General features: G+C 38.1%; 1 protein-coding gene and 1 pseudogene across 1 annotated transcript in view; both read left to right on the top strand.

Moving 5' to 3' along the window:
• Positions 1-22,418, top strand: part of LOC147344095 (cytochrome P450 2C21-like) — a 56,943-nt gene extending 34,525 nt beyond the window's left edge. The window contains exons 5-9 of the mRNA XM_086378802.1: positions 4,582-4,758; positions 5,703-5,844; positions 8,864-9,051; positions 19,803-19,944; positions 22,014-22,418. Coding sequence (XP_086234928.1) covers positions 4,582-4,758; positions 5,703-5,844; positions 8,864-9,051; positions 19,803-19,944; positions 22,014-22,195 — 831 coding nt within the window. The 3' untranslated portion in view covers positions 22,196-22,418. The remainder of the gene's footprint in view (positions 1-4,581; positions 4,759-5,702; positions 5,845-8,863; positions 9,052-19,802; positions 19,945-22,013) is intronic.
• Positions 8,508-8,623, top strand: LOC147344096 (U2 spliceosomal RNA; annotated as a pseudogene).
• Positions 22,419-23,894: the final 1,476 nt, after the last annotated feature.

Genomic DNA, 23,894 nt, shown 5'->3' with positions numbered 1-23,894 from the left:
AGAAACACACATACCAAGATTGAATCAGGAAGAAACAGATAATCTGAAGATGGAACGCTAGTAGTGAAATAGAACCAGGAATCAAAACTCCGCAAAACCAAAAATCCTGGACCAGATGGCCTCACAAGTGAATTCTACCAAATATTTAAAAAAGAACTAATGCCTGACCTTTCCAAACATGTCTAAAGGAACACTTTCAAACTTATTCTATGATGCATTATCCTTATACCCAAATTAGAAAAAAAAATTCAAAAGAAAAGAATAATTAAGGTCAATATTTTTGATGAGCCTAGCTGCAAAAATCCTCAACAGAATATTCAGTTCAGTTCAGTTGCTCAGTCATGTCCAACTCTTTCTGACCCCATGGACTGCAGCATGCCACGATTCCCTGTCCATCACCAATGCCTGGAGCTTGCTCAAACTCATGTCCATTGAGTTGGTGATGCTGCCATCCCACCATCTCATCCTCTGTCATCCCCTTCTCCTCCTGCCTTCAATCTTACCCAGCTTCAGGGTCTTTTCTAATGAGTCAGTTGTTCGCATCAGGTGACCAAAGTATTTGAGCCTCCACTTCAGCATCAGCCCTTCCAATGAATTTTCAGGACTGATTTCCTTTAGGATGGACTGGTTGGATCTCCTTGTAGTCCAAAGGACTCTCAAGAGTCTTCTCCAACACCACAATTCAAAAGCATCAATTCTTTGGTGCTCATCTTTCTTTGCCAACTCTCACATCCATACATGACTACTGGAAAAATCACAGCTTTGACTGGACAGACCTTTGTTGGCCAAGTAATGTCACTGCTTTTTAATAATGCTGTGTAGGGGGTCATAGCTTTTTTTCCAAGGAGCAAGTGTCTTTTAATTTCATGGCTGCAGTCACCATCTGCAGTGATTTTGGAGCCCATGAAAACAAAGTCTGTCACTGTTTCCATTGCTTCCCCATCTATTCACTATGAAGTGATGGGAGTAGATGCCATGATCTTTGTTTTTTAAATGTTTGTTTTAAGATGCTTTTTCACTCTCCTCTTTCACATTCATCAAGAGGCTCTTTAGTTCTTCTTGGCTTTCTGCCATCAGGGTGGTGTCATCTGCATATCTGAGGTTATTAATATTTCTCCTGGCAATCTTGACTCCAGCTTGAGCTTCATCCAACTGGGAATTTCCCATGATGTACTCTGCATATAAGCTAAATAAGTAGTGAGACATACAGCCTTGATGTATTCCTTTCCCAATTTGGAACCAGTCTCTTGTTCCATGTCCAGTTCTAACTGTTGCTTCTTGACCTGCCTACAGGTTTCTCAGGAGACAGGTAAGGTGGTCTGGTATTCCCACCTGTTTCAGAATTTTCCACAGTTTGTGGTGATACACACAGTCAAAGGCTTTGGTGTAGTCAATGAAACAGAAGTAGATGTTTTTCTGGAATTCTCTTGCTTTTTCTATGATCCAACAGATGTTGGCAATTTGATCTCTGGTCCCTCTGCCTTTTCTAAATCCAGCTTGAACATCTGGAAGTTCGCAGTTCATGTACTGTCAAAGCCTGGCTTGGAAAACTTTGAGCATTACTTTGCTAGCATGTGAGAAGAGTGCAGTTGTGTGGTAGTTTGAACATTCTTTGGCATTGCCTTTCTTGGGATTGGAATGAAAACTGACCTTTTCCAGTCCTGTGGCCACTGCTGAGTTTTCCAAATTTGCTGGTATGTTGAGTTTGGCACTTTAACAGCATCATCTTTTTGGATTTGAAATTGCTCAGCTGGAATTCCATCACTTCCACTAGTTTTATTTGTAGTGATGCTTCCTAAGGCCCATTTGACTTCACATTCCAGGATGTCTGGTTCTAGGTGAGTAATCATGCCATCGTGATTATCTGGGTCATTAAGATCTTTTTTGTATAGTTCTTCTGTGTATTCTTGCCACCTCTTATTCATATCTTCTGCTTTTGTTAGGTCCATACGATTTCTGTCCTTTATTGTGCCCATCTTTGCATGAAATTGAATTCAGTAATACATTATAACAATTATAATCTATGAATAAGCCAAATTTATTCTGGGGATGCAAAGCTGGTTCAGTGTCTGCAAATCCATCTATGTGATACATGGCATTAACAAATTAAAAATAAAAATCATATGATTTTTTTAAGTTATAAAAAAAATGTTTTGACTGAATTCAACATCCATTTATGATAAAAACTCAGAGTGAATATAGAGGGAACACACTTAATTGTAATAAAGCCCCTACAGGAGAAGCTGTCATCATTCTCAACGGTGAAACCCTTAAAGTATTTCCTCTCAAATCAGGAACAACACAAGGATTCCCACTCTCTCCACTTTTATTCAGCATAGTACTGGAAGTTCCAGCCACACAAGCAAAGAAAAAGAAGTATGGTACTGGCACAAAAGCAGACATAGATCAATGGAACTGAAGAGACAGCTTAGATACTTACCACACTTAGTAGGTAATTAATATACAACAAAAGAAGCTAGAATACAAAATGTAGAAAAGACACTCTCTTCAATCAATGGTATTGGGAAAACTGGACAGTTACATACAAAAGAATCAAACTGGATGCCTTTATCACACCACATATAAAATAAATTCAACATGGATTAAGGATTTAAATGTAAGAACCAGAACTATAAAAATTCTAGAAGTAATCATGGATGTGTGCTCTTTGACATTAGTCTTGTTGATATTTTTTTGGTTATGCATTGTTAGGCAAGGGAAACAAAAGCAAAAATAAAGGAATGTGACCTGATCAAATGTAAAAGCTTTTGCACAGTGAAGGTAACTATCAACAAAACAAAATGCCTGCCTGCTGAATAGAATATATTTGCAAATGATGCATCTGACGAGTTAGTGTTCAAAATACACAAAGAACTCATACACTTCAACAACCAAAAGAAAACCCTAATTAAAAAATGGACAGGAGGTTCAAATAGATATTTTTCCAAAGACAAAAGTTGGCCAATAGGCACATGGAAAGATGATCAAAACACTAATTATCAGGAAAATACAAATAAAAACACTAAAGGGTTTTACCTCACACCAGTCAGAATGGCTATTATAAGAAAGAGAAGAAAACAAGTTTTGGGAGGATGTGGAAATAAGGGAACACATATGCACTGTTGGTAGGAATGTAAATTGAAATGGTCGCTATGGCAAACAGTATAGCTGCTAAGTCACTTCAGTCGTGTCCGACTCTGTGCGACCCCATAGACGACAGCCCACCAGGCTTCCCCATCCCTGGGATTCTCCAGGCAAGAACACTGGAGTGGGTTGCCATTTCCTTCTCCAATTCATGAAAGTGAAAAGGGAAAGTGAAGTGGCTTAGTCGTGTCCAACTCCGTGCGACCCCATGGACTGCTGCCTACCAGGCTCCTCTGTCCATGGGATTTTCCAGGCAAGAGCACTGGAGTGGGGTGCCATCGCCTTCTCCAATGGCAAACAGTATAGAGGTTCCTCAAAAAGTTAAAAATAGAACTACTATATGATCTGGGACTTAACTCGGTAATTCTCTCTAGAAAACTTCTGGGTGTTTATCTGAAGAAAAGAAACTTATTCAAAAAGATATATGCACCCTTATGTTCATTGTAGCGTTGTTTACAAAAGGTAAGATATGAGAACCACCTAAGTGTCCACTGATAGACGAAAGCATAAAAAAGAAGTGGAATGCACACACACACACACAAGGAAATATTACTTTGCCGTATAAAGAATGAAATTGTGCCATTTATGACAGCATGGATAGTCCTAGAAGATATTATGCTAAGAGAAGAATGTCAGACAAAGACAAATATTATATAATTTACTTCATATTTAGAATTAAAACAATTTTAGAACAAACAAAGTAAAACAGAAACAAATTCATAGATACAGAGAAGAAATTGGTGGTCCTCAGGGAGGAAGAAGTAAAAGGACGAATGAAATAGTAAAAGGGATTAAGAAATATAAACTTCAGATATAAATGTAATAAGTCACAAGGATATAATATACAGCATAAGGAATAGAGTCAATAACATGTCAATGACTGTATGATGACAGATGATCCCTAGGCTTATCATGGCGATCAATTTGTAATGCATGTAAATGGTGAATCACCATTTTGTACACCTGAAGCTAATATAATATGTGTCAACTGTTAATATATTTTCATAAAGATAAATGTAGAAAAAGTGTACGATCTCTGCACACCCTGTTTAGGTGACTCTCTGTAGACACGTGTGTAGTGTAAACTGGGATGAACACTGGAATCTACCTCTGTCACTAGTTTTGTGACTTAGACTGGTTGACTAACCTTTCCGAACCTCAGTGCCCTCATTTGGAAAGATGTGGTATGACCCTGAATTTCTTCAGAGTTGTGGTTATGAAAATAATTCGAATGGTTTTGAAATTAGTTGGTAATCTGTGCATACTGTCACTCAGGCCATTTTATAAGTTCCCTCTCCTTCAAATCCCAAATGGGTTTCAGTGCAAGGAGCATATCTTAGTCATCTTTATTTACTTATTTTATAGCAATATGTCTGCGCCATAATATGGGCTTGTAAATGTTTGCTGAATGAATTGACTGTTTCTTTTCTTTTTCAGCTCTACAATGCTTTCCCCTCTTTACTACATTATCTCCCAGGGAGTCATAACACATTATTTAAAAACATGACTGAGCAAAGAAAGTTTATTTTGGAGAAAATAAAGGAACACCAAGAATCCTTGGACCTCAGTAACCCTCAAGACTTTATTGATTACTTCCTGATTAAAATGGAAAAGGTAAAATGGGATCCAGACTTGCTACTTCATCTTTGTAGGTGGAGTGATGTAATACATGGAATAGCTTTGTTCTTATCAGTGGAATTGGTTTATTAAAACAAATGCTCCTTCTTAAGGATATATTCATTGCTCGTGCAACCTATTGTTGTGCAAACCATACTGGATGTCTTGAATTATTTCTGCATTGTCACTGAAAATTGCTTGGAAGTGTTTATATTTACCATGTTAAAGCTGGTTCTTTATTTGAGAACAGATTGAAACAGACACACACATTCAAGATAAGTGATAGATGGTATATTCTCTTTCATTAAATAAATTCCATGAATGGGTGATGTAAGAAATGAGAGAAGGCAGAAATGGATGGGAATCTAGAAAGGCTTACTCTTGGAAAGACAGTAGAAAACAGATGAAGTAGGTTTTGAGGATTAGCAGAGATGACAAAACTGGTTCAGGGAAAGATAAGTGCAGTGATGAAGTGTGTGGAATTTTTAAAGAGATTGTCTTGATAGAAACTGAGGAACTGTTGTGGGTTTAATGACTGATGAATTTGGGAATAGTGTTTCAGTTTGAGGATAGGTGGTTCTGAAGGCCTGAGTGAGAAATTCAGATATGATGAAATTGACAATAGATACCCGAACTGATGGTGAGTAGCAGTGATGACTTGATAAGAGTCAGGTTAGATAGAAATTACTGAAGAACTGATATACTCCAGTGGGTGAGAAAGTGAGGAATCAGAAAGGACTTGGAAGTTTAACTCTGGTTATATTTTAATTGAAGAAATTCTAACAACACATCTAACTTTACCTTCATCTGTAACATTCTCTAATGTTTGGCTTAATTTGTCAAATAAGTAAACTTAAACAATTATGTTGTTTTATGGAATTATTGTAAGTTACTTGTAAGTTGCTTTTACTTATCATGTAATCCTAATACATCATTGCCAGGAGAAACACAATAAACAGTCTGAGTTTACCATGGACAACTTGATCACCACTCTATGGGATGTGCTTACTGCTGGAATAGAGACAACAAGCCTCACTCTGAGATATGGACTGCTGCTCCTGCTGAAGCACCCAGAGGTCACAGGTAGTATCACAGATGATGGACAGGATGAAATTCTGGTTAGAAATTGGCAGGCAACACTGATGACTTTTCTACTCTTCATCTGCCTAGAAGATGTACAAGAAAAACTTCTATCCTTAGTACATATTCCTATCATTGTATGAATTGCATTCAAATTAGAGTATAATAAAACAGGAGAATAAAATGTTTAACCAGTAGCAGAATTATGGAGGGCAGAGGTCACTGTCCTCCCTACTGTGGTGGAGTATCCTTGATTTGCATCAGGTCAGGTGCAGTAGGGCTGCCATGGTGCCTCAGACGGTGAAGAATCTTCTCTACAATGACATTGCTTGATAAGCCTTCCAAGTCCACATAAATGTACTTTTGTCAAAAGTTAATTCTACTCAGATGTATTTGCAATGGAAGGATTGACGCAACAAAATCACAATCTTTCTTCATCAAAAAACCTCACTCTTTAAATTAAAAAGTTATACACAAAAATTCTGTTCAAATACACCCTTTTGGCCAAACAAAATTTCCTGAAAAATGTAATTTCTCATCCTCCTTTTTTTCTTTATTCAGTCCTCATCTAAGAGAATATTTCCTTTACTCTATCATGCTTTGTGCTTTGACCTATTAAGACACTTTTATTTTTATTTTTTTTTTGAGTTTAATTGTCTTATAATGTTGTATTAGTTTCTGCTGTACAACAAAGTGAACTAGTTATATGTATATATATTTACGGGCTTCCCAGAGGGTGTTAGTGGTAAAGAACTCACCTGCCAATGTGCATGTGAGACATAAGAGATGTGGGTTCATTCCCTGGGTTGAGAAGATCCCCTGGAACAGGGCATGGCAACCCACTCCAGTATTCTTGCCTGGAGAATCTCATGGACAGAGGAGCCTGGTGGGCACAGTCCAAAGGGTCGCATAATATCTTCTAGGACTTTCCATGCTGTCATAAGTTGACTAAAGCAACTTAGCACGTATGCATATAGATTTGTAACTGTTATATCTTTTTGTTGGTTGATTCTTTCATCATTATGTAATGTCCTTTTTTCTCTTGTTCCATGCAGTCTTTGTTTTAAAGTCTATTTTGTCTAGGAATTGTTTCCTCAACTTTCTTTTTCTTCCATTTGTATTCAATACATTTTTCTTGTGGAGCAGCTGCTGGGCGATGGTGGGTGGGGCTGGGTCATGTGGCAGCTGGTTATGAAAGCCCATGGGGTCCAGTCTAGTGCTGGTCCTCTGGTGGTTAGAGCTGGGTCCAGGGCCTCTTCCTGAGATGGCTGGCAGAGAGTTCTGGGGCTTCCTAGAATTGGGTGTCAGTTTGCTGTTGGGTGAGCCTGGGGCCCAAGATGTCTTCTAGTGGTGCTGACCTGCTGTTGAGTAGGCTGGATCTTGACATGGTTGGCTGCAGGACTGCTGTGGTCCTGGGGCTGAGGTTGGCCTGCTAGTTGGTGGATCAGGCCCCAGGAGTCTTGAAGATAGTACCTGCCTTCTGGTATATGAGGCCACATCCTAGCTTCTCTGGCTGCAGGGTCTTGGGTATCTTGTTGGGGGGAGCCAGATCCTGTGTTCTCTGGCTGTAAGACCTTAGGGGTCCTGGAATTGGAGTTGGCCTGCCCGTTGTCTAAACGGGGGCCCAGGGAGACCAGGGGTTGGTGTCTCCCAATGGTTGAGAGGACTTGGGTCCAGGGACAGCTGGGGCTCAGAGCTGCTATAGTAACTGGCATGCTGGTGGGTAGGACTGTGTCCCAGCCCAGCTAGCTACTTGGCCTCCCACATCCAAGAATGGGTGATAACTGGCTGATGAGAAGGGCCAAGGTCTGGCACTAATAAGCCACAGGGAAGATTCTAAAATTGCACTCACTATCATCCGTGTCCATGTGTTGGGATGAGCTCTCCAAAGTAGCTGCTACCAGCATATGTGTTCTGGAGGTGAGCCCCAACTGTCCTGTGCCTCTCTGGGAGCCTGTCCAAGATCAATAAATGGGTCTGACCCAGGCTCCTTTCAAATTACTGCTCCTGCTTCTGGGTCCCAGAGTGGGTGAGATTTTGTACACGCTCTTTAAGAGTGGAGTCTCTACTTCCCACAGCTCACTAGATCATCTGAAATAAGCCCTGTTGGCCTGCAAAGCCAAGTGCTCTGGGGGCTCATCTTCCTGGTGCAGCATTCCTGAGTTAGGGAACCCAGTGATGGGTTCAGATCCCTCACTCCTTGGGGAGAACCTCTGTAATTGTAATTATCCTGTTCATGGGTCTCCTACCTAAGGGTAAGGTCTTAACTGTGCTATGTTTCTGCTTCTCCTATGCATTCATGATTCCATCCTTAGATCTTTAGTTGTTGAAGAACTTTCTCTTAGACTTCAAGTTGTTCTTATTGATAGTTGCTCTGTAAATCATTGTATTAATCGTTTTGTAATGCTTGTGGGAGGAGGTGATCTCAGAGTCTTTCTACTCTGTTATCTTGAGTATTCTCCCTTAACTTACTTATTATTCCTATGTGTTGAGTCAACCAAGCATCTTGTTCAGTTGGTCCATTTATTAAGTATTTACTGCATGGAGTACTTCTACTCTCTTAGAACTTTCATAAAATAAAACTGACATAAACAAAATGGTTAAACTGTATGATGTGAGCCTTTGAGATCCCACATCCCTGAGTTTGTTTTAAAAAAAATACACAGATCGCTTCTCGGCCTTTTGGCTAAGATCAAGTGTAGTATCTGTTCTTATCAGTTTAATATCTGATACGTCCTCTATCCGAGGGGAAAAAAAAATAAAAAATAAAAAAATACACAAAGGAGAGAATCAGAATTGAGAAATGAATTTCATGATGTAACTGTGCTTTATATGTATGTGTATTTAAGTCTCTAATGAAATTCCAATTTGTCCATGACACTGAAATTCTTTTTCATTTTTTCCCTTGTAGAGAAACACGTGTAATTTTTCCTTCTCTCCATATCCTACCACAATGTAATCATGATTAAGAAGATAAAATATCTTTATCACTTGACATAAATTCTGATTTCTACCTTGCCAGCTAAAGTCCAGGCAGAAATTAACCGTGTGGTTGGCAGAAACTGGAGTCCATGCATGGAGGAGAAGAGCCACATGCCCTACACAGATGCTGTGATCCATGAGATCCAGAGATTCATTGACCTTGTCCCCAACAACCTACCCCATGCTGCAGCTCAGGACATTAAATTCAGAGAATATCTCATTCCCAAGGTGAGAGGTATTTCATCTATACTCCTCATTAAGACTCTTAGGTTCAACTATCACAGAAGTAGATGTATAGATTGCCTAATTGTCTATAGTATTACAAAGTCATGTCTCAGGTATTTCACCCTCAGACCACATACTCCTTTCCTTTTAATTTGTAGATAGAATTTAATAAATATAATAGTGCTTAGACTCCCACAGGATTCTTAGTACATTGTTAGTCCCATATTCTGCCTGTTCATTAGGCTACTCTTCTGTCCACTCCCTATTTTCCAGTGTATGTTTTATTACTGTTACCACTTAACCAGTAAGTGCCTCTCTATCTGTTTCACTTGTCAAAAGTCCAATGCAACAGTCTTCTTCCTCCCTACCTGCATTTGAGCTACTGATCTCTTCTGGAAGACCATGCAGCCCATCAGGATCATATTATTGTGACCAACTCAATCAGTTCAGTTCAGTTCAGTCACTCAGTTATGTCCGACTCTTTGCGATTCCATGGACTGCAGCATGCCAGGCCTCCCTGTCCCTCACCGAGTCCTGGAGTCCACTCAAACCCATATCCATTGAGTAGGTGAAGCCATTCAACCATTTCATCCTCTATTGTCCCCTTCTCCTCCTGCCTTCAATCTTTCCTAGCATCAGGGTCTTCTCGAATGAGTCGGTTCTTCGCATCAGGTGGCCAAAGTATTGGAGTTTCAGCTTCAACATCAGTCCTTCCAATGAATATTCAGGACTGATCTCCTTTAGAATGGACTGGTTGGATCTCCTTGCTATCCAGGTGACCCTCAAGAGTCTTCTCCAACAACAGAATTCAAAATCATCATTTCTTCAGCACTCAGCTTTCTTTATAGTCCAACTCTTACATCCATACATGACTACCGGAAAAACCATAGCCTTGACTAGACGGACCTTTGTTGGCAAAGTAATGTCTCTACTTTTTAATATGCTGTCTAGGTTGGTCATAAATTTCCTTCCAAGGAGTAAACGTTTTTTTTATTTCATGGCTGCAGTCACCATCTGCAGTGATTTTGGAGCCCAGAAAAATAAAGTCCCCATCTATTTGCCATGAAGTGATGGGACCGGATGCCATGATCTTAGTTTTCTGAGTGTTGAGTTTTAAGCCAACTTTTTCACTCTCCTGTTTCACTTTCACCAAGAGGCTCTTTAGTTCTTTTTCACTTTCTGCCATAAGGGTGGTGTCATCTGCATATCTGAGGTTATTGATATTTCTCATGGCAATCTTGGATTACTAGGCTTCATCCAGCCTGGCATTTCTCATGATGTACTCTGTATAGAAGTTAAATAAGCAGGGTGACAATATACAGCCTTGACGTACTCCTTTTCCTATTTGGAACCAGTCTGTTGTTCCATGTCCAGTTCTAACTGTTGCTTCCTGACCTGCATACACGTTTCTCAAGATGCAGGTAAGGTGGTCTGGTATTCGCATCTTTTTCAGAATTTTCCACAGCTTATTGTGATCTGCACAGTCAAAGTCTTTGGCATAGTCAATAAAGCAGAAATAGATGTTTTTCTGGAACTCTCTTGCTTTTTTGATGATCTGGCAGATGTTGGCAATTTGATCTCTGATTCCTCTGCCTTTTCTAAAACCAGCTTGAATGACTGGAAGTTCACAGTTCACATATTGCTGAAGCCTGGCTTAGAGAACTTTGAGCATTACTTTATTAGCATGTGAGATGAGTGCAATTGTGTGGTAGTTTGAGCATTCTTTGGCATTGTCTTTCTTAGGGACTTTATTCAATGTTCTTGTTTCATAACTGAACTCATCTTGCTCCTACAAGCACACCAACTATTTTCAGCTCTGAATTCTTCCCTTCCAGTTCTCCACCATGGACTTTTCCCCAAATGATCTAGTCTTCCACAGAGAAATTCAGAATCCATTTTAGGGAACTCCCTCAACTCCCTTCCACTAGATTTACAAGTTATCTACATTCACACCCCTTTATTTTCCTTTTCATTTTGTTGTTGTGGAAGAAGGGCTTTCCTTTTATTTAAAGTAAATCTTTCCACTTGTGTCATGGATCCCTTTCCTCTCACTTTTTCAGGGTTCCACTTCAAATAATCATTTCTTCTTCTTCTTCCTTTTTTTTTTAAATTCTCTCCTTCTCTGTTGGCTCCTTTCCATTAGCATTTAAACATACCCAATTCTCTTGCATCTTAAGAAAAATTTTCCCAAACCCTGACTCCTTCTGTTCAATATAAGTGGTGATTCTGGTCTTGTTACTGATCTTAAAGGAAAAGTTTTCACCTTTTCACTGTTGAGTATCATATTGACTGTTGGGTTGTCATATATAGCTTGTATTACATTGAGGTACCTTCTCTCTATACCACTTTGTTGATAATTTTTATGATAAATGAATGTTGAATTTTATCAAATGCTTTTTTTTTTCTGAATCAACTGAGAGGATTCTATGATTTTTATTCCCCATTTTGTTAACGAGTTCTATCACACCAGTTGATTTACACATGTTGAACCATGCTTGCATCCCTGGAATAAATCCAGCTTGCTCATAAATCCACCTGTTACTGTATTCTTCAATTCAGTTTGCTAATATTTTGTTGAGGATTTTTGCATCTATGTTTATCAGGGATTGTCGTTTTTCAGTCCCTAAGTCGTGTCTGACTCTTTTCATCCCCATGGACTGCAGTACGTCAGGCTTCCTTGACTTTCACCATCTCCCAGAATTTGCTCAAATTCATGTCCATTAAGTTGGTGATACTGTCTAACCATCTCATCCTTTGCTGCCCTCTTCTCCTTTTGCCTTCAGTCTTTCCAAGCATCAGTTTCTTTTCCAATGAGTTGATTCTTTGAATTACGTGGCCAAAGTATTGGAGCTTCAGCTTCAACATCAGTCCTTCCAATGAATGTTCAGGGCTGACTTCCTTAAGGATTGATTGGTTTGATCTTGCAGTCCAAGGGACTCTTCAAGAGTCTTCTCCAGCAGCACAATTTGGAGGCATCAATTTTTTGGCACTCAGCCTTCTTTATGGTCCAACTCTCACATCCATACATAATTAACTGGAAAAACCATAGCTTTGACTGTACGGACCTTTGTTGACAACGTGATGTCTCTGCTCTTTAATATGCTGCCTAGGTTTATCGTAGCTTTTCTTCCAAGGAGCAAGCGTTTTTTAATTTCATGGCTGTGGTCACTGTCTGCAGTGAGTTACTTTGGAGCCCAAGAAAACAAAATCTGTCACTGTTTCCACTTTTCCCCCTTCTTTTAGCCATGCAGTGATGGGACCAGATATCAAGGATATTGGCCTATAATTTTCATTTCACGTAATATTCTTTTTGGTTATAATAGAAGGGTAATGTTGGCTTTTCAAAGTTAGTTTGCAAGTGGCCTTTCCTCTTGTATTTTTTGGAAGAGTTTGAGAATTGGTATTCATTTCTCATTATATATTTGTTAGTATTAATCAGTGAAACTGTCTGGCCCTGTACTTTGTGTTTTGGGAGTGTATTGTGTGTTTTGGGATTGCCAGTTCAATCTCCTTACTCATGATTCATGTATTCAGATTTCTAATTCTTCATGATTCTTTCCTGATAGGTTGTAGGTTTCTAAGAATCTATTTTTTCTAAGTTCTCCAATTTGTTCCGGTATGGTTCATTATATTAATAGTTTGTTATGATTGTATGTATTTGTCCAGTATCAGTTGTAATGTTTCCTGTTTTATTTCTGCTTATTTTAGTCTTATTTCTTCTTTTCTTGGTAAGTCTAGGTAAAGATTTTTCAGTTTTGTTTATGGCTTTAAAAAGCCAGCTCTTAGTCTCATTGGTTTTTTTTTTGTTTGTTTGTTTTGTTTTTCTTATTGGTCTCTGTTTCTTTTATTTACTTTATGATTTCTATTTCCTTCCTTCTGCTGACTTTGAGCTTTGTTTTTTCTTCTTTTTCTAGCTCTTTAAGGTGTCAAGTTAGGTTGCTTGTTTGATATCATTCTCTTTTCTTGATGTAGGCATTTATCACTGAACTTTTCTCTTAGAACTGCTTTTCCTGACATCACGAGTTTTGGTATGCCATGTTTACTTTTTTTTTTTTTGTCTCAAGGTACTTTTTGGTTCTCTTTTGATTTATTCTGTGATCCTTTGATTGTTCAGTAGCATATTGTTTAATATCCACATGTCTGTGTATTTTCCAGTTTTCTTATAATTGAGTTCTCAATTTATAACATTTTGTTTGGAAATATACTTGATATGATTTCAGTCTTCTAAAACTTTTTAATATCCACATGTCTGTGTATTTTCCAGTTTTCTTATAATTGAGTTCTCAATTTATAACATTTTGTTTGGAAATATACTTGATATGATTTCAGTCTTCTAAAACTTCTTAATACTTGTTTTGGCCATAACATATGATCTATTCTAGATAATGTTTCATGTGTGTTTGGGGAGAACATGTTCTATTGCTTTTGGATGTATTGTCCTTATAGATCTATTAAGTGCATTCTGCTTTTTCAATTGGAATGTTTAGTTTATTGCAATTCAATATAATTACTGATATGGTGGGTTTATATTTGAAAATTCATCATTTGTGTTCTGCTTATCCACCAAGTTCATAATTCTACTCTTCCTCCTTTACTGTCTTCTCTTGGGAATAACTGTACTTTTAAATAATTGTTTTTTTTTTTTGTTTGTCCCTCTTTTTTATATCTCTCTGCTGCTCATTTCCTGCCTTTCTATGGATTAGTAGATTTTTTCCAGGAGTATAAATATCTATTGTCATTGAACTATTTTTTAAATGATTTCTCTTGAGATTACAATATGTGTTCTTAAATTTTTACAGTCTTCTTAAAATTAAACTATTAAATTTAAAAAATACAAGAACATTGCAATCATATATGACTATTTAACCTGTTCCTCTTCCTTTATCAGAGAAGGCAATGGGACCCCACTCCAGTACTCTTGCCTGGGAAATCCCATGGATGGAGGAGCCTGGAAGGCTGCAGTCCTGGGGTCGCTGAGGGTCAGACACTTCTGAGCGACTTCACTTTTCATTTTTCACTTTCATGCATTGGAGAAGGAAATGGCAATCACATGTATAATATCTATGTATATTATAAAGCTACCATCAGTGTTATAATTTTTGCTTGAAACAGGCAAACATCTCTTTAAGAGGCCACGTAGTGATACAGATTTTGTGGACCATGTAGTCTTAATCTGCCATTGTAGAATAAAGGCAGCCATAGTTAATACTTTAAGAAATAGGCAGGGAAATATTCCAATAAAACTTTGTTTACAACAGGTGGATATCTGGATATAGATTACTATGTTAACTGGGTATAAGTTTTTCCCTTTAGCACTTTAAATATTTCATTTTACTATTTTCTGATTTCCATTTTATTGATGAGTATTCAGCAGTCATTTGAATTCTTGTTCTTGTGTAGGTAATGGGCCATTTTTCTTCGACTGCCTTCAAGTTTTCTCTGTGTATTTGACTATATTTTAACCACAATATATTTATGTTTAAGTCTGGTTTTGTTTTTATTTATTCTATTTGTCTACATTGTGCTGCTGCTGCTGCTAAGTCACTTCAGTCGTGTCCGACTCTGTGTGACCCCATAGACGGCAGCCCACCAGGCTCACCCGTCCCTGGGATTCTCCAGGCAAGAACACTGGAGTGGGTTGCCATTTCCTTCTCCAATGCATGAAAGTGAAAAGTGAAAGTGAAGTTGCTTAGTCTACATTGTAGATGTCTACATTTTCTTCATTATTTTCTCAATTTTTTTGGCCCATCCTCTCTCAATTATTTTCTTTCTTTCTTTTTTTTTTTTGGTACTCCAATCACCTTATTGTGTTGTTGAAAAGGTTCCTTAGGTTCTGGTTGCTTATTTGTTTTCAATTTTTTCCTTTTCTACAGACTGAAAAAAGTTTTATTGGTTTATCTTCTATTTCACCAACTTTTTCTTTCAAACTATTGTAAAGTCTATTTAATAATTAATACAATCAACCATAAATTTTAGTTTTGGAATTTCCATTTGGGTTCTCTTTACAATTTATATTTTGATCATTCATTCATTAACATTTTACTTAATGTTGAGACATTTTTTCATTTCCTTGACTATAATAGCTATGATTATAAATTCAAAATTTGATTGTGATTCAAAATTCTTGTTTATTCCATTATCACTATTGTTATTTTAGTGTTACTGTTGTTCTTCTGTTTCTCTTGTGTATGGGTCACATTTTCTTGGTGTGTGTGTGTGTGTATGTATGTGTGTCTAATTATTTTGGATTTTTTGTCTACATATTTTTAATGATATATCATAGGGACTCGTGATTCATTTATGTCCTTTGAGGAACATGAAGCTTTGTTCATTTGCTTGTTTTAGCAGGTCATTAACTATGCTGTTCTCAACTCAAAATTCTGAGTTTTAAATTTAGTTTTTTTTTTAACTTTAGGGTAGTTATCTGGAATTTATTCCACATGTAATTCAGGGCTTATAGGATTTTCAGAGATTTGGGATATTTCATATAGGGAATTTAAGGGTCCTCTTCTCTGGCTCTTTCTTTTATGGAATTATCCACCGCCCCCCCACCCCCAGCCCTGTTTTTTTTGTTTGTTTGTTTGTTTGTTTCTGTGCAGTGGGTACAGCTGAATATTGTCATTGATTCTTTAAAGCAGTGAGACTTGGCTTATGGCCATGTTTTAGTCACTCAATATTTTGTTGTCTGAGACCTGTCCTCATGATAACATCATTAAAATGGAAAACTCACCCAGTATCTTTTTGTCTTCTCAAGTGTTTTCTACACTTCATGCTTTTGGCTGCCTTGCAGAATGTGTGTGTTTGTGTGTATTTCACAGTTTATAATTACTGTGTGTTGGAAAGTTCTTCCAATAGGGGCTTCTCAGCCGTTACTCTGTTGGTATGTCTCTAAATTCACTAACCTTTTCTTTTGCAGTCTCTAATGTTTTTAATTCAATCCAGTAAAAATTTCATTTCTTGAATTCCTATTTTTACTGTTTTGAATCTCTGTTGAGATTTCTCATTTATTCTTTTTTTGTTATTAATTATTCCTTTAAGAACTTAGATATACTTATGATGGATGGTTTGTAGTACTTGTGTAGTTCTTAGATAATTCTAATATCTAGGATAATATCGGTTCTAATATGGGTTCTAATATGGATTCTATTGGCTCTTTTTCCTTCAAATTTGGGTCACATTTACTTCATTTCACATTTATTTTTAATTTTCTGTTGTATAGTGAATGTTTTGAATGATGTCTTATGGGGAATCTGGATTACCCTTTCTTTAAGGGCACTGAATTTTATTTTGATAAGCAGCTAAGTTACTGACAGATGTCCTTTAGTGTCTTAAGCTTACTATAATTGTTTGTCATTGTGATTTAATTTCACTTTTTGATTTAATCTTAGGGCATGACCCTTAGTCCAGGGTGGGTTCATTAATCCAACAACTTAGAATTTGGGGGATCAATCATAACAGTAAATCTGAGTTGACAGGAAAGTTCTTTCCACTCTCACTGGGTTGGAACCTCAACTTCTCTATCACTGTACAGCATCTGGTATCCACTTTTAATTCTCACCTCCCCAGGAATCATACTCTAATTGGGGTCCTGAAGCTGCCCAACCCACAGACATGAATGTACAGAGAATAGTCTTGTATACTTTTGAGATCTTCCCTGTTTATAGATTCTTCCTGACTTGTGTCCTTCCTCATGAGTTGCAGGCATCAGGTTTTGATCTCTGTCTCCTTAGCTCAGAAAGGGTCCCACTTTGCTCGGCTGCCACCTCCCTGCACTCTAGGAGGAAAGTGTTTTCAGAAGTATATTAGGAGTGAATATAGGGCCTACCTAATTCCTCTTTATTAAAGAATCACAATCCTGGATTGCTTCTTGTTCAATGCTGGAAAGCTGTTACTTCGTGTTTTTCCCCCTGAGGATTTCAGAAAGTATTATTTAATTTGGCTGCACTGGGTCTTCATTGCTGCTTGTGGGTTTCTCTAGCTGTGATGAGCAGAGGCTAGTCTCTAGTGCAGTGCCTGGGCTTCTCATGGCAATGATTGTCTTCTTGCATCATGCAGGCTGTAGAGCATGTGGGCTCAGTAGTTGCAGTGCATGGACTTTGTTGCCCCGAGGCATGTGGGATGTTCTCGGATCAGGGATCAAACCCATGTCCTGTGGCAGGCAGATTCTTTACCACTGGATCACCAGGGAAGTCCTCCTGTCTGTTTTTATATATATTTCAGGTTTGTAAGGGCAACTCAAAAGCAGTTACTCTGTTATACCTTGAAGTATACGGTCCCATCTTCCTCAGTTGGGAAGATCCCCTGGAGAAGGAAATGGCAACCCACTCCAGTATTCTTGCCTGGGGAATCTCATGGACAGAGTGGCTTGGCAGGCTGCAGTCCTTGAGGTCACAAAGAGTCAGACACAACTCAGTGACTAAACTGCAACAGATGGTCCCATTATCCAGGATAAATTTTTTTGTCATTAATTAGCTTTATATGAAAGCCTTTGTACTGTGGCCATACTATCTTCCTGTACTTCATGCGCAGGGCATATCTCTAAGCCCACCCAGGTCAGAAAATGAATCACAGGAGTTGCTGTGTCATAAGGAAGAGGTTTAGGAAAGACTGAAACTTCAGTTTCCCCTTTATTCCAATCAGTTCAGTTACTCATTCATGACCAACTCTTTGCGACCCCATGGAATGTAGCACGCCAGCCCTCCCTGTCCATCACCATCTCCTAGAGCTTGCTCAAACTCATGTCCATGGAGTCGGTGATGCCATCCAACCATCTCACCCTCTGTCATCCCCTTCTCCTACTACCTTCAATTTTCCCAGCATCAGGGTCTTTTCGAATGAGTCAGTTCTTTGCATCAGGTGGTCAAAGTATTGGAGCTTCAACATCTGTCCTTCCAATGAACTTTCAGGACTGATTTCCTTCAGAATTGACTGGTTTGACCTCCTTGCATTATAAGGGACTCTCAAGAGTCTTCTCCAAAACCACAGTTCAAGAGCATCAATTCTTCGGTGCTCAACGTTCGTTATGGTCCAACTCTATACTTGACTACTGGAAAAACCATAGCTTGAACTAGATGGACCTTTGTCAGCAATGTCTCTGCTTTTTAATGTGTTGTTTAGGTTGATCATAGCTCTTCTTCCAAGGGCTAAGCATCTTAATTTCATGGCTGCAGTCACCATCTGCAGTGATTTTGGAGCCCAAGAAAACAAAGTCTGTCACTGTTTCCATTGTTTTCCCATCTATTTGCCATGAAGTGATCGAACTGGATGCCCTGATGTTAGTTTTTTAAATGTTGAGTTTTATGTCAGTTTTTTTCACCTTTCACTTTCATCAAGAGGCTCTTTAGTTCCTCTTCATTTTCTGCCAGAAGGGTGGTGTCATCTGCATATCTGAGGTTTTTGATATTTCTCCAGGCAATCTTGATTCTTTTATTTATTTGCACACTTGGAAATGATTGTCTTTCAATTCATGATGTTTTGGAGTGAGAACTATATCATGTATTTGGAAAGGCTATACAGTATACCAGAAGGCATTCAGATGAATCCGAATTTAAATTTTGTCTCTGTATTATTGTGATCCCAAGATATTGTGAATAAAATTATTGTTATCATAATAGCAGCAAAATTTCTATTTATTGAGTGTTTTAGCTTGTGGTAATAACCTCTGTTTAAAAAGTATTTCTTATATTATCTCATTACATAATAAAATAATTGTTTATTTTTTTTGTTTGTTTGCTTGTTTTTAGTTTAGTTTTTTTTTTTTGGCGTGCTTAGCCACTTGTGGGATCTTAGTTCTCCCACCAGGGATAGATTGAACCCTAGCCACCAGGGAATTCCCTGTTTATATTTCACTTGTGATGAAAACGAAGCATGCAAATGTTAAAAAAAAAAAAGGCAAAAAACTTTCCTATAGTCACAGAGATTAATTTAGTAGAGAAAAATGTTCAACTGATTCTAAAAACTAAACTCTAAATTGTTATGTTACATGGTATCTCTGAGTTTAGGAAAACCTTACAAGAAACCAGAAATGCCACCCTACTTCAAGAAGAATATTCAACAAATACATCAAAAAAACATAGGAGGAGGAGGGTATGCTTACTAGTTACTCATCTTAGTAGGAGAAGAAAATAGTTTTCAAAAATATGGCCACTCATGTAGTTTTGAAGAAGATGTCATATTTGATTCCAAAGAGAAAGAACTAGATTTTCAGTGACATCAGCACGTTTAACGTTTTTTGTCAAGAAAAACGCAGCTCCTTTAATTTACTGGAAAGCAAGTGCAGTAGGTAGACTACAAGCTGAAGACGATTGTCTTGGAGTCAGGTTTTAACAGTGCCCTGAACTGGCGTTGTAGGATTTAAGATCTGTTAGGCTTGGTCACTGGGCTTCCCTGGTGGCTCAGACAGTAAAGAATCTGCCTGCAATGAGGGAGACCTAGGTTTGACCCCTGGGTTGGAAAGGTCCCCTGGAGGAGGGCATGGCACTCCAGTATTCTTGCCTGGAGAATCCCCATGGACAGAGGAGCCTGGTGGGCTACAGTCCATGGGGTTGCAAAGAGTCAGACATGACTTGAGTGTCTAAGCACAGCACAGGCTTGGTCATTAACTTGTTCTCTGACATGGAAAGAATAAATTTTTTTTTTTGTATGTGTGCTTCAGTCATCTCATCTACAAAAGGAAAGGATTAGACAAGGTATTTTTTTTTTCAAGCTCCATGACCATTTTTATAATCCAATTAATCTGTTTCTCTTTATCTCAGGGCACAAGCATATTAACATCTCAGACTTCTATCCTGCACGATGGCAAGGAGTTTCCCAACCCAGAGCAGTTTGATCCTGGTCACTTCCTGGATAAAAGTGGTAACTTTAAGAAGAGTGACTACTTCATGGCTTTTTCAGCAGGCAAGCATGCTTCATTTTTGTCTGTACATCAGTGGTAAAATGAGAGAAGGAAGGGCTTTGCATGGAGGCTAGTCTGGGCTGGACAAACTGTCATTTGCATGAGGCCAGAGGCACTACTCCCAAAGTGCAGATAATTTTTCATTGGATTGGAGACTGTATTTCCTGACTTCTGCTGTCTTACCCACTGCTGAGTCTCCTAAGAGCTCCTCCTAGATATCTAGGTTTCTAGACACTGCGGCTTTTCTCCTCTGCCCTAAGAAGTCAATTCACTCAATGAAGTCAATTCACTCAATGTAGTCTGCATACCTTATATGTAGTAGACTCATGCTCACTCAGGTCCAGAGATACAAGTGTGAGTAACAGATGCATCCTTCCTCTAAGAAAGAGAAATGCAGGTTAAAGGCAAGGATACTCCAGAGAGAAAATACTCTTCAGAGTGTTTCCACTCTTTCAGTGGGCACCCAGAGAGAGAAGCTCCTGAATCTTGCGTTTTGAGGGACACAGCAGAGGGCAGAGTAGTTGGAAGATAAAGGAAGTTTTCTTGCAGGAAGAAACATTTTATATTTAGTATCTTCCTTTAATTTGTCAGGGTCCTTGAAAGAAAGAGGTAGGATACTTTAGACAGTTTAATGAAGAGACTGTTTTCAGAGGTGTGGACACGATTAAGGGACATGGCAAGGAGTGGTCAAGTACTCAGGGATGAGCATCAGCAGGACGATGTTACCATCCTGTGTCGAAGAGTCAGGAGAAGGAGGGTGTTGCTGAAACTCAAGCACACTTTTAGCAAAGAGAATGGCTGCCTCAGCAGGAGATGGGTCTGTAGGTTGGAGAATATAGCCACGGCTGAAACTGTGGCCTGACAGGCTGGGACTGAGGGAGGGCATACTCTAACCTTCTCAATGTTTAATCCTCTGAGTTTACTCACAGTAAAGAAGGTAACTAACTATTGGGGTTGTGCGTTCCAAAGAAATCAACTTCCTAAACACAGAGTAGGTGCAAAAGAAAAACAAACAGAATGGATCTGGGAAGATGGAGAAACACCCCCAGACTATGAACAGTGCCCAGAGGTGACCGCATGGACAGACAATGCTAATCTTATATTCTTCCTGAATTTTGGGTCCATTGTTGCATAATGAGCCTGCTCGAGATTTCTGCTCAATTTACAGGGTTTGTGGGATTGCTCTTGTCCTGACACTGTGCTACCATTACAAGATCTAAGGCTTTACCTTCTGAGCTTATATTCCAGTGTGTGGGACAGAGGAATAATTATAATTTCATGTGAAATATTCTGTATTAGAAGCCCTAATAAGTCTTGTGGAATACCAATGAGGGAGTAAATTATATCTACCTGAATAGATCAAAGAAGTTTGTATAGAGTAAATGACAGATGCAGTGGATCTAGAAGGATGTAGAGAATCTCAGCTGGCAGAGTTGAGGAGACGAGTATTTCAGTTGGAGGAATGACTGGAAATTCCTAACACTTGAAATAGCTTATGTGTCCAGGATTGGTGAACATGTAGTCATACTTTTGTCTAGTTTGTCACATTTCTTTTTATAGCTGATAGTGGTAAACTCTTAAAATAGTGTTAAAACAGGGACATGGCAAGGTCAAGATTATTTTTAGAAATCAGATGAGGAGAAATAAACCTGTTGTTGAGACTTGGGTTGGAGGTAGATGGAGAACATATAGTGTGTCTCATGCCGATTGGGATGAGTAAGTGTGTGTATATACGTCTGTTTGTGTGTATATGTCTGTGTGTTTGTGTATATCTCTCTGTGTGTGTGAGTGTAGAAAAATGTCACTGGCCACCCTCAGGAAAGCAATTCCCACATGGGTGTACAGAAGGGATTAAAAAAAATATATTAAATAGAATGTACACAGAAATATGTTCTGAGGGAATGAAGCAGACCAGATTTTGGTGTAAATAGGAGAAGCCATTGGTTATTTGGTCTTTCCTTAGTTTATCTATTTATTTACTCTATTCTTTCATTTCATATTTATCTACACCTCCCTGTGCACTAGGTCAAATGAGAATTATATGGATATTTCATTTATGTCTCATTTCTAGGAAAAAGAGTTTGTGTTGGAGAAGGCCTGGCCCGCATGGAGCTGTTTTTACTCCTGGTCAGCATTTTACAGAAATTTACCTTGAAACCTCTGGTTGATCCGAAGAACATTGATACTACACCACTTCTGAAAGGAGTGGGATCTATACCACACTTCTACGAGGTCTGTTTCATTCCAGTCTGAAGAAAGGGCTGCTGCCGGATCGCAGATGAGCCTCTCCAGCTCTGTCTACACAAGCTGATGCCCTGTGCCCTTGCTGTTAGCTATGGTCCACCTCTCCCTCAAAGTCAGGAGTGACTTTCCTGAGCCCTGTCTCTTCTGATTTTCTTTAAGATTCAGTTCAAGTTTTGCTTCATGAACTACAGCTCACTGTTTTGTCTTCAATAAAATGTTTTTTGTAATTCTATCCTGAGATCTTAAACTGTATCTTATCTACAGTGAAAAGGTACCTTATAAATGTCATATTTTGATTTTTAAAAAAATTAGAGTAGAAAATTATCACATGTGTTAAAAAATATATATATATATAATGTACTCATCTCTTACTGCTATTATCTCTTGACAGTTTGGCATGTATAATTTCTGTTTTTTTCAATGTTCATTAAAGTGTAATTATATGTGTGATGTTTATGTTTTTATATATGTATATATACATACACACATGCAGGAAGAAAGCAGAGGAAGATTGCTCCAGCTAGAGGGAATAACATGAGACCAAAATTACATTTGCTGGTTATTTTCAAGGCTGTCCTTTCTCTTTTCCCCTAGTTATTAGACACAGACCCACACATAGACCCAGTTACTGATATACAGACATATTAAAGCAAAAAAGAAGGAAAATAATATGTATTTATGGTTATATTTGAACACACAGAGAAATATGCATGTGTGTTTCTGTGGATATGTGTGTATGTATGTATTATTTATAATATATCTCTGACTTCTTGGTGACATCAGGTAATAGCAACAGGTACTTTCACAATCTATATAAATAAGTGTATCTCATAATACCATATTTCATGCCTATAATAATCTTAAAAATTATCTTAGTGTTCAAGGATATTCAGATTATTTTGAACTTTTGTTAATATAGAAATGCTCCTACCTGCATACATCTTTTATTATTCCTGTACTATCTCTTTGAGATAGTTTGCTGGCAGTGAAGTGTCTGCACATGTATGTGCATTTTTGTTTTTCATCAATACTGAAGAATAATGCCCTAAAAAGTATGTATCTCTTTTCTGTCATGACTGTAATAGAGACTATTTGACCAAACCCACTTATATGCTGAGAACAGAATTCTTTGGTAGATTTAGTAACTTTAGTTTCCTTTCATGGATTTTTCAAGTAGGACATTTTATCATCTACAAATAATATATAATTGCAATGACCAGAAACTTCTTGATATAACATCTATATTTATGTCTGTATTTTCTTCCTCTGTCTGGCTCATCACAGACACACAAACATATGCCTATGTACATATGTATTTGTCATCAGGGAAGAGTGTTAAAAGTTGTGAGGATTTCTGGGGACAAGAAAGCAGAGGGTTTGGGAAATCCATATCAGGAAGCCTGTTATTTGATGTGATTTTACCTTTGAAGTGATTGTTGATTTGAAATCAGGAGCTGAGAGTCTGAATGGCTGACTATAAAATATTGTGTAGGAGCTTTAGAAACAAACAAAAAAATTGAAATGTTCTGAGGGCTCAAAGAAAAAAAAAAAAAACTGGAGTCTAGAGCTTGCCAAGTAAAAAGGATCAAGTAAATGTTCCAACTTCAGCTGAAGCCTGAAGATTATGAAGATCTGTAAACAAGCCTTAAGAATAAACCTGAGGTTGAAGAGTAGTCATAAGACTAGAGTTCATCTTTAAGTAATTTTA

Source organism: Bos grunniens, chromosome 26 (assembly GCF_055505025.1).
Source record: "Bos grunniens cultivar Pamir isolate PY7600 chromosome 26, Bosgru_T2T1.0, whole genome shotgun sequence".
Taxonomy (NCBI): Eukaryota; Metazoa; Chordata; class Mammalia; order Artiodactyla; family Bovidae; genus Bos; species Bos grunniens.
The sequence above is the reverse complement of the archived record's forward strand: the minus strand, read 5'-3'. Positions and strand labels throughout refer to the sequence as shown.